Source organism: Alosa alosa, chromosome 6 (genome assembly GCF_017589495.1).
Source record: "Alosa alosa isolate M-15738 ecotype Scorff River chromosome 6, AALO_Geno_1.1, whole genome shotgun sequence".
NCBI classification, from domain to species: Eukaryota; Metazoa; Chordata; class Actinopteri; order Clupeiformes; family Clupeidae; genus Alosa; species Alosa alosa.
Window position 1 is genome coordinate 16,187,803 of NC_063194.1, and position 11,479 is coordinate 16,199,281.

The 11,479-nt window shown below is 39.1% G+C and overlaps 2 protein-coding genes across 3 annotated transcripts; one reads left to right on the forward strand and one right to left on the reverse strand.

Annotated features, from left to right (window-relative positions):
* Positions 1–2,412: 2,412 nt before the first annotated feature.
* LOC125296208 (glutaryl-CoA dehydrogenase, mitochondrial-like) lies at positions 2,413–7,978 on the forward strand. Of its 2 annotated transcripts, none has more exons than XM_048245976.1 (12): positions 2,413–2,512; positions 3,096–3,212; positions 3,335–3,370; positions 3,486–3,626; positions 3,705–3,767; positions 4,010–4,180; positions 4,344–4,473; positions 5,508–5,724; positions 5,835–5,938; positions 6,115–6,240; positions 6,335–6,495; positions 7,283–7,978. In XM_048245976.1, exons 2-12 carry the CDS (start codon positions 3,110–3,112, stop codon positions 7,354–7,356), a joined length of 1,326 nt encoding a protein of 441 aa, XP_048101933.1. In that variant the 5' UTR covers positions 2,413–2,512; positions 3,096–3,109; the 3' UTR covers positions 7,357–7,978. The 2 variants fall into 2 exon arrangements, with proteins under 2 accessions (XP_048101933.1, XP_048101932.1); XM_048245975.1 differs by having other exon boundaries at positions 2,438–2,543.
* Positions 7,979–8,512: 534 nt separating this feature from the next.
* LOC125296225 (synaptonemal complex central element protein 2-like) lies at positions 8,513–10,357 on the reverse strand. Its single transcript, XM_048246009.1, has 4 exons — positions 9,808–10,357; positions 9,549–9,625; positions 9,249–9,453; positions 8,513–9,006 (listed from the first exon to the last, which is right to left on the reverse strand). Exons 1-4 carry the CDS (start codon positions 9,895–9,897, stop codon positions 8,812–8,814), a joined length of 567 nt encoding a protein of 188 aa, XP_048101966.1. The 5' UTR covers positions 9,898–10,357; the 3' UTR covers positions 8,513–8,811.
* Positions 10,358–11,479: the final 1,122 nt, after the last annotated feature.

Consider the following 11,479-nt stretch of genomic DNA (forward strand, 5'->3'; position numbering starts at 1 on the left):
TTAAACAAATAAAAGCAGTCTTTTTGTGGAATTAATAATTTAGGTTACAAATTTTAGCACTACCCACCAGAGGCAGTTCTGATTTCAGTCTACAATTCAGTTTTAATAGCAATCACCAACACCACCCTATGAAGACGCCTTCTATCTGAAATCTCTCCATGATCTGACAAAAAGGTTTTGTTTTTTGCCAGGTAATGCAGAGTCCTATTGCATGGCATGCATGCCACAAGATTTTCAGTGCTGTTACCAGTGGAGAAAAGGCCCGTGAGCTAAAGCAATTGTTTTTCAGTCCTTGAACAATCATGCACGAACCGCATCGGACAAAGCTTTTTTTCTTTTACTGTCTATGCATGACACCTAATTTTCACCCCACCCATTTTAATGCTGCTGACAAAATACTGTTTTACTGTCTGACAACCCATTCACATTCACAGTGGCAACAACAGTACATTTTTGCTCCTACTGCCTCTTATTTGTTGTCTGGAAATATCTAACCCAATTCTAACAGATTAACTGATGACAATCAAAATTATTCTTGGCTTGCAAAAGTACATTTGACTCAAAAACCTATGAATGGAAAAAAGACACCAAATTTATGACAGAAGGATGACTGTTCTCTTGAAAAGACCCATGCAACATTTCAATCAGTTTTACATGCTTGTATTCTGATAACATCTGATAATGCAGACCTCCTCCACAGCAGACATAGTTGCGGTCTGACAAAAAATAAAATCATCAATAAAACATCACTAGTTACCTGCTACATCACTTTTGATATTTTGTTTGGTTATCCAGAAAAAAAAAACGATTTAGTCAACAGAGAATTTCCATGGCTATTGTTTAACCATATCTGGTTTGAGCAGCTATTTGTAGCTGCAACTAATGATCTTTTTCTGTTGATGATTCATAAATTATTTTGTCAATTATTGAGTTGTTTGGTCAATAAAATCAGGAAATGGCGATTCAGTGTTTCCTAAAGCATAACAGGACATGTTTTGTTTCGGCTACACCCAAAAGATATCCAGTTTATTGTTTGAAGACTGAGAAACCAAAACGGTGATGAGTCCATCTTCTTTTGAGGAATTTGTTGCATGCAGTTCATAGGAATGCAATATTTTGGACATGACAACTACATTTTACATTGTATTGCAAATACATTGCACTTTACTACAGACATGTAATATTTTGAACATGAAACAGCATAACACTTCAGGAAAGACTGCATAACTGCAGTTAGATTTTGTATGAATGTTTTTCACATTATGCAAATGCAGGGGCTTCAGGCTTGTAACCGAAAGGTTGCTGGTTCGATCCCCGACCAGTAGGAAAAATGTGGGCAGGGGCAGTGGTCTTCCATGCCCACATCCACAGCTGAAGTGGCCTTGGGCAAGGCACCTAACCCCTCACTGCTCCCCGAGTGCCGCTGTAGCAGGCAGCTCACTGCTCTAGGTTAGTGTGTTCACCTCACTGTGTGCTGTGTGTGTTTCACTAATTCACAGATTGGGATAAATGCAGAGACCAAATTTCCCTCACGGGATCAAAAGAGTATACAGTATATACTATATAAATGCTGATTTAGTCCTTATATATATGTATGTATATTTTTTATAAATGCATGAATCTAAAGTTATGAGTGTGTAAATGATTACCATCCAGTAGCCTATATGCAGATCTATCGTCATATGCTGCAATTATAGGCCTACATTCATAACAAATCCTTCAAGGCTAAAGTCGGATATGCCGATTCATGGGTTTTATCCAGTCCCTTTCCACAGGTGTATTAATCAAGCACCATGCATTCATAATCTAGGTGATTGATTCTGTGGAAAGGGACCGGATGAAACCCATGAATAGGCCTAGACTTGGGACAAGAGTAGCCTCTGGTCACATATCTAGCTGCTCAAACCAGAGGCAGGCTATATGGGCAGTTGGGCACATAGGGTAAGGCCTACATCCAATGACTTTTAAGAGAAAACTTGTCAGAGGTAGGCCTATAGGGCCACATATGAAGAAAAAATAATAATTTGCCTTGATATGTTTCTTCATGTGTGGCCCTAATTCTACGTCGTACTACAGGACATTCTTACAAGAAATGTCAAATTGTCAATAGTATCCCCTTTACTAACATCCAGCACATGAATGCGACAAACTAGTGTTGGTGCCGAACGTCTTATCACACCCCCTTTGTGAAGCCAATCGGAGTGAGAGATGAGATGAGAGCGGTGTTGACATATCCCAATGTTTCTTCCATTTTGAATGTTCCACAGACTGTGGACACTCTTTGTTGGAGCAACAAGACGATCGAAAAACAATTTTATTACATATGTTTTTTTCTATATTTTAGTAGAGCGTTGTTGACTATTTGTATTGAACGATAAAAGGACACACAAAGTAAATATTTGTAGGCCTACGGGAATTTGACACACTCAACATGGCCGATAGCGACTACCACTTCAATACCTTCAATACATTTTTTTAACTCAGTCGGAGAAGTCAGGAAAGGCAGACAAGGGTGAGTAGCCAGCAACGCATAGAAGAACCAGGTAAATATATGCTAGATGGATATGTACCACATAATAGGACAACTTTGATATTCATAATTTAAGCATTTATTTTCATTCTCGACATGTTTTGATTTACATTCTGTGAAATATCAAGTGTGTCAAGTTTGCAGACTAGCTTTTAGCCACCATTAGAGCGTTAGCTTCACCAACCGCGCTGTCTGTCACCTGTCCCAGTGCTAAAATGGTTTCATAACGCCTAAATCAGATGTTGACTCTAGATCGTTAACCTCTTTAGATCGACCTGTCTTCTGGTTCCGTCTATCTGTCTGTATATCTGCGAAATTGTGGCTTCGCATCTAACGTATTGTATGTAACATGTTTATCCGATATAAGGTCTTTGCGAATACATACAAACAAATGCATAGAGTTACATAGTGTCACAGCGAGCTCAAATCTCAGATCATGGCCTACTAATTCCAATTTTGATGAGAGATATCATCGCTTCTTGGCTTGCATATTTCTCCACTTGTTACATGAGACGTGGTGATTAGGCCATTAATGAAATGTTTACCTTCCCCCCCCTTCCCATAGACACAGATTTGACCATGGCATTAAGAAGTGGTCTGTGTCGCCTTCTGGTGAATCCTCAGAGAGCTGTTGTGGTTTCAGCCTCTAGATCACAGGGAACAGCAGCAACTCCTAAATGGGGTAAAGATTAATATGGTTAAACAATTAACTTGTTTGGATTATTGAGTTATCCAACTAGTTCCTCCATCAGGTTGTGTTATTATGACAGTTCATTTCTTACTATAATGTCTCTTCATTTTCAGAAACAGAAAAGGAGACCGTAAAGCGTCCCAAAGCACGTATGTTGACTACAGAATGGTTTCCACTGACATTAGATCTTTTGTCATTTTTTCCATCCACCGTGTTCTGTTTGGATAATGATGGATGCTTACTGCACTGCAATTCTCATATTAGCCAAGGTACAGTTTAACTGGCGGGATGCCTTGGACCTCGAGGGACTTTTAACAGAGGAGGAGATCATGATCAGGGATTCCTTCCGCACCTACTGCCAGGAGAAGCTCATGCCCCGTGTTCTCCTGGCCAACAGGAATGAAGGTACACGCCTAAGCATGGTCAGTGAATCAGCATATCACATTTGCATCAAGGCTTAATATCATTATCCATTTATTTTAGTTTTCCACCGAGAGATTATCTCTGAGATGGGTGAACTAGGTGTCCTGGGCCCAACAATTAAAGGTAAGCCTATGGTGAATACTTCTGCTCATAAAGTTAGAGTGAATTTTGCTTCGTGCTATAGCACAATTTAGGAATTGCGCCGTTCCCTGACGTGTTTCTTCCCCCCCATGAAAATATAAAATCATGCTAGTCATTTGAAGTCATCTGAGTTATTATCATTGATTCTTTTTCAGAGGGGAGATAAAAAACAATGAAGTCACTTTGTTATGTTTACATCTCTCCATGTCTTCCTTGTTGTTTAGGCTATGGCTGTGCTGGCACAAGCTATGTGGCGTACGGTCTGCTCGCCAGGGAGATAGAGCGGATTGACAGTGGCTACCGTTCTGTAATGAGTGTACAGTCCTCTCTGGTCATGCACCCCATCTATGCCTACGGCACTGAGGCACAGAAGGAAAAGTACTTGCCCAGGCTCGGTAAGAGACAGAGAGACACAGGGTTTATTCACCTTTCGCCATTGCACTAGATAGGGTTGCCAATTCAAATAAAGTCAAAACAGAGTCCAAACAACTTCAGTGCTTTAACTGCGTACATACAAAGCTGCTAGTCATGCTGCGGGACTTCATTTTCCTCTCTCAGCTCGGGGTGAGATTCTTGGTTGCTTTGGCCTGACTGAACCCAACCATGGCAGTGACCCCAGCAGCATGGAGACACGTGCCAAGTACAACCCATCCAGCCGCACCTTCAGCCTTACTGGTTCCAAGACATGGTGAGTCGACTTGAAGAGCTGTATTCTGTGTAGCGTAAATACAGCGGGGGAAATAAGTATTGAACACATCAACATTAATGGACATTAATGTTTGTAATTTTTTTTTTATGTGTGGATTACCTATGTTAATACTATGAAACATTTCATGCAAATAGCCTCATTGGAAGTATACTGCATAGCATGACTGCATCACCTAACTAATGTTCTGACATTGCTATATGTAGATTAATGATAGTTTTTAAAAAAAACAATTTTTTACAGCAAGGCTGTTTTTGACAATAAAGTGTTTTTTAATGTGCTTATTAATATCGGTTGGGTCACATTACCCATGGTGAGAGGTGAGCCCAGTATAGTTATCATCTGGTCTCTGTATTCTGTTATTATGTGAAGTTAATGATTAAGGGAAACAAACAAATAATTGTATACCTTCTTGCATTCAAACCACCCTCAAATTAATACTTTTACATACATTCAACTGGACATGCATGTGTGTTTTATGTTGTTGAATGTTTAGAATACCTGTTTAGAATATTTCAAATCATAGTATGAATGACAAACTGGAAAAGACCCTTTCTAGTCTTCAAAATGATCAGGAACTAATATGTGTGCTTGTCCTTAACCAAGGGTAAATGTGTCACAGTAACCCTGAAACTTGTAAACAAGATTCTTTAAATTCAGGGAGGACAGTGACTATAAGAGTCCACATGGTGGTGCCCTAGTGTAACTTTAGATTAATCATTGAGTCATTGTCAAGTCAAGTCACTTTTATTTATAGCGCGTTTGAGTGTAACCCAAAGCGCTCATGATGCATGTCCATGCTTTATTTTTAGAACTAGTCAATTCGGTTCATTGTCAGAATGTGTAATTTTGAAAAATAAATAAATAAATATATATATATATATATATATATATATATATATATATATATATATATATATATATATATACACACATACACACAGAATATAGCGTTGAGAGTAACTTGTGATTCAGCTTTGTTCTCTTCCCCATTCTCTGTTCCTCTCCGTGTACAGGATCACTAACTCCCCTGTGGCAGACATCTGTGTGGTTTGGGCCAAGTGTGAAGATGGCAAAATTCGGGGGTTCATCCTTGAACGTGGCATGAAAGGCCTGAGCACACCCAAGATTGAGGGCAAATTCTCACTGAGAGCCTCAGCCACCGGTATGATCGTCATGGACGAGGTAGAGGTGCCAGAGGAAAACCTATTGCCCAACGTGTCTGGACTGGGTGTAAGTTGTACCACCCCTTTATAGACCATTGTGAATGGACCATGGAGTCATGTGAGATGCATTAGTGAGTAAATGAAGAGGATGTCTTCTGTCTGTGTTTCTTCTGTCAGGGTCCCTTCGGATGTTTAAACAATGCTCGCTATGGCATTGCATGGGGGGCGTTGGGTGCTGCTGAGTTCTGTTTCCATGCTGCCCGGCAGTACACACTGGACAGGTTAGAAGATAATTTAATTGAAACTACTCCCTTTACATCAGATGTCAAGTAACAACATTGTTTTCATAACAATCCATCTTTGTAACTTCTTTAGAGGTTTTGAAGTTCTAACATTGCACACTTAAATGGGCAAAGTCTATTGCTAGTGGTGTATTAACCTGTATGGATGTCCACAGAATACAGTTTGGAGTGCCCCTGGCCAGAAACCAGCTGATGCAGAAGAAGATGGCAGACATGCTTACAGAGATTACTCTTGGATTGCAGTCCTGCTTACGATTAGGCAGACTGATTGATGAGAAAAAGTATGATGTTTCGTAACATATAGTAAAAGCAGTAAAGGCATGTGCCTTCATTAGTTAGTTGACTGACCGTTGTCTTGTCTCTCCATGTCTCTAGATCATGTCCGGATATGATCTCCATGCTGAAGAGGAACAGCTGTGGCAAGGCTCTGGACATTGCCAGACAGGCTCGTGACATGCTGGGAGGCAATGGCATCGCTGACGAGTACCACATAATCCGCCACGTCATGAATCTGGAGGCGGTAAACACATACGAAGGTGAGTGAGTATACTATGGGGTTCCCTGGTATCCTGACTATATATATTATATAGAATATTATTCCCCAATCCCCACCTGGCTCGGTTAATCTGGCCCCCTAATCATCCTCCAGTTTAATAAGCTCATTCATTCATTCCCTCACTTCAAGCTGGCATGTGGTCACTGTTCTGGCACATAATGGTTGCCTAGCATCACCCAAGTTGGTGCTACACATTGGTGTTTCCCCTTCTCTGTAAAGAGCCTTGATAAAATGCCATTTAACAATGTGTTGTTGTTAAATTAAATTAATGACAAGTTTTCAGCTTATTGTTCTGCCATGAGGAGTCAGTAATGTTTTAATTTTTTTAAACGATATGTTGATCTAGCTGATTAGTTAATAATGAGATTGTTTCACTGGAACAAGCGGCCTAATAGACAGTAATGGACCAGTGGCCTTCTCTCATGGATCAAGATAACTGAGTAATATAAAACTGCAGAGATAAGAATACAATACAGATGCCTTGCCTCACTCACATTAATCTATTTGTGAATGTTTAATCAATATTTAGTAGGGCCTCAGCTTTTTAGCATAAAGTTACAGTGATGGAATCAAACGCATGCTGCCTCAACAAAGTATTGTGTGACCAAGGCAGTGCAGTTTTGTAAGGAACAAAGGAAGTGATATTGGTGTCAATTGTGCCGAAACCAAAATATTATGCTTCTGTATTTCATGTGCAAAATATGTGTCCTATTTATTTCCAGTCTGGCTTTTTTGGGTTTTGAAGATATTGTTTCTTTCTTTTATAGGTACCCATGACATTCACGCACTGATTCTGGGAAGGGCCATTACAGGCCTGCAGTCTTTCACTGTGGATAAATAAGAACCTGCTTCTCTCTCACTTCCGCCTGTAAAGTCACTTTCAAAAGCCAGCTGCTGCCTTTATCAAAGAATGGATAGTAGGTCAATGGAGTTTAAAAAAATGGTTGAACATGTCTGTAGAATTTTACAAGCACCAGAATATTATGTTTGAAAGAGAAAAGGGTTTGGTAAAGAAAATACACTTACAAAAGAACAGGAAAAGATTAAACCTGTCAGATACATTGAACTATGATGTAGTTCATCAGACCAAATCACTATTTTTCTATCCACACCACGCCTTTAGTTTGTAGAGATTGGTGTAAATATTAGTTTATGGAATAACATAGCTCAGGAACATAAATTTCATGTGTTTTCAAATGACCCCTGTAGTATAAGGCAAGAGAAAAGGGCAAAATACACTGGTTTGTCAGTCATGTATACATTAAATATTTAAAATGCATATCTACAGGTGATGTTGAAACTTTACATGGGACTTTTTTGGGGGGAAAAGATTGACCGTTCAGTATCATTTTGAAGCAAAATATCCTTTTCTTACTAACAGGATCTTTTCTTTTGCATGATTGAAAGATATTTGTTTTAAATGTCAAAACAAGAATTATACCCAATAAATAAGCTAGTTGCAATTAAGTGTCTCCATTTTTCCTTATATTTTCATTGTGATGAAGGTCCCTATTTGTTTGTCATGTAGAATGGCGCTTTAATTTGATCCGTATCTGTATATCTAGCTATAGCAGATTTATATTTTCTCTTTATGGCAGGCTATTCTTGGAGTGAGTGGCACTGTTTTATTTATTTATTTGTTATTACAAGGGGCATTGTCCCTAGATCAACTAGGGATTAAGTGCCTTACTCAAGGGCACAACGGTGGAAGCCAGGTATTGAACCCACAATTTATCAGGCTACAGCATGCTAGCTACCACCACCCCACTGTTACTCCAAATAAGTGTTATTGAAGATAACAGAAAATTATTATTGTGGGGTATGTATGTAACTGCTGTCCCCACTTAATCACACTTTTGTGTCCAATTTGTTTCCATCCTGCCTAATTTGAAAATGCAAATGTTGTTGCTACTGATACCCGATTGACTTTATGAATCAAAATCCAATCTTTATGTTAACTGTTAAAATTTGACTGATACATTTAACATGAAACACAATGGACGTCAAGTCACTTTAATGAATCAAAACTATTTTAATGACTTATACACAGTTCCTACAATATATTCACAAAACATTAAAATCTAAATTTTGATAATCCCCAATACTTTCTCAGACATTTAAAAACGTAAACTCCAACTCAATGAAGTGAAACGTGAACAAATAACACAAAATACACTTGAACAAAGCATGCTCCTTGTGCAGTAACCACAGCCTGACTGATTTTGAATGAGCAGGTTTCTACTGAAACACAAGAACAATAGCTATACCTGACATGGAAATATACCATCTTGTATATCTACTGCTCAGGGGTCTGCTGGAGACCCTTATTGATGGAAACCAAAACTTGACTGGCACCCTGAAGCTCCACGCTGAGCTGGCTGCTCCTTCCCAACACCTCGGATAGCTCCTGCAGCCGGGCCTCCATGCCATGACTTTGCTCCTCATAGTGATTGAACAGGTGGTCCTTCAACTCCTGACATGTCTCCCTCACCTGCCAATACAAATAAACAGAAGGTGTATAGAATGCAAGCTCTAAAGGTTGGTGAGGCTGAAAGAATTCTGTATCTGAACAGCAGTGAACACATGCTTGTTCATATTAGCAACTGCAAATGATCCAGATTGTAGAATGATCCAGATTGTAGAATGATCCCATGGCAGAAAAATGTGTCCATAACAGTTTCCATCAAAACAAACAAACAAAAAATAACAGTAATCCACTTGACCAACAGGTACCTTCTTCATCAGTGTGTCCTCAAAGTTGGCTATGACTTTCTGATCCATGGCACGGCTGTGATTGATTCTCTCTATAAGGTCTTGAGCTTTCTTCCCAGTCTCATCAATCCTCTTGTTCAGAGGAAAAGAGCAAACATAGCTATCTTCTAGTTCACCCGTTGACGAACTGCAGGACAAGGTGGAAGCTCCAATGCCCGAGTCTTCACTTTTAAAGGAAAGAGTGAAGACAGAAATGCACGAGGTGTCCCATGGGTGAATAATTCCATTATGATGAAGTAAATGAACATTTTGATATCTTACATCTGTGGTTCATGGCTGTCATCCAAAGTCATAAATGGTATTTGTTCTGAAGAGCCTTGGATCATCCCATCTGCATCCTAATGGTATTATTAACCAAACAACACATTAGCCGACTTTACTGACATTTTTAACAAGACCACTAGAAGCTACTGAAACATATAGCTGCTACTGTTAACGTGACTTACAATTTCAGGGTGTCACCAGTACAAAGACTGTTTACAACATTAAAGTTAGCATTTTAAACATGGCTTAAATTTACCTTTAATGATGACCGTTGGTGAGGATTAACACTTTTTGGAGTGGACTGACACAGAGGTGAGGATGGCTTCTCAAACAAATGCTGTTCCATGTCCTTTTCAATGTTAGCAGCTAACTGTTGCTAGATTGAAACTGGTACGCTGATATTTAACGTTTATCAAAAAACTAATGGTTTAGATTCGCAACGACTTTTTAAAAAGGAGTTATTAGGATCTATTTTAGTGGATTTTGTAGGCTATTTTAGCATCCATTAACGTTAAACTTAAAAAAGATATCATGTCTTGCCTTTTTAGTTCTAAACGTCAGCTAACGTTAACTTTGATAAAACTGCTTCACCGCTTTTATAGAGCTATCACATTACGTCTAAGATTTAGTTAAAGAAACTATAACAACAAATGTTATGTTATATTCGGAGGAAATACAAGTCTCCTATGATTAACTGGCTAGCTAAAAAGCAAAACTATGATAACGACTCGTTTTCAGTCAATGTTAGCTGAGGGCAAAAGAGAGGCCAACGGTCCAATCGGCTCTCGAGCCCCAATCCCACAACGTATAGCCAGAGAATGTCTAATAAGGGAGATGGCTCTGGTAGAGCTCTTGAAACATCGTCTTCCTCATATTTTGCCACAGTTCTGGGGTATTTATCTGTTTAATTTTGAGTTACATTATCAAGCGGTAATCGATGTAAATAATCACCCTTTGCATTCTGGTTACTTGCGACTTTTTGGGAGGTGTAAAGACCAGTCTCCACAGAGGTCATATGCTTTCATTAATATGTATTTCACCACACTGCACTGTTGAGACATAATTAACATGTGTGTCTTGTTAAAGGAGAATTCCGGTGTGATATTGACCTAAAGTGTGTTGAAACATGATACCGAGTGTGAACGTATGTCTCATAGCCCATCTCGGCTTGTCCCCTGCACTCTAAAATCTGGCGCTAGTTAGCCGATGCCATAGATATATATAGAACCCATTTTATCTGAATTGTTTATTGGAATGTATTGATTATGAAGACTAACTCACCTGAACCACCTCAAAAATCCTCCTCACCGAACCACCTGAAACCAAGCTTGTGAACAGGAGCCTACATCTGGCTACATAATCCTATCATGGGAAATAAAAACGTTTGTTGAGCAGTTGCAGAGACTGCGAACTGCTCCAGACTTGTGTTTACTAAAGAGATCATCATCTCAACTCTGAAACTCAGGTTAGAGGACTGGCAGCTAATTAAAGTAGCCTAATTCCTATGCAAAGTAAAGCAGTAAAAAAAAAAAGCAATTCCTTTGTGTAAGCATACCAAAGATGATGAGTGAGTTCATGAGTGGTCTGCAAGAGGAAGTGGGCTTGATGTGAAAGCAGCAACATGCAATGTCATGTAATATTTCAAATTAAAGTACTTCTTCATTATATTTTTTCTGTTAAGAATGTGTCCAATTGCTTTTGATAAGTAGGCCTACCCCTAATTTGGTTGCAGCCTTTTTGGACAAAAGCAGTATTACCAAACAATATTGAAATTAAATACCACATGGCACAATTCACAAAAAGTAAGGCTGTTGCCTTCAATATTTCAATGCCTGAGAAGTAGCCTATCATTTTCTTTAATTATCCACTAATGCCAATGGCTTGACTCAACAAGGAATCCGGCGTACATGCTATACTATTACTACTAC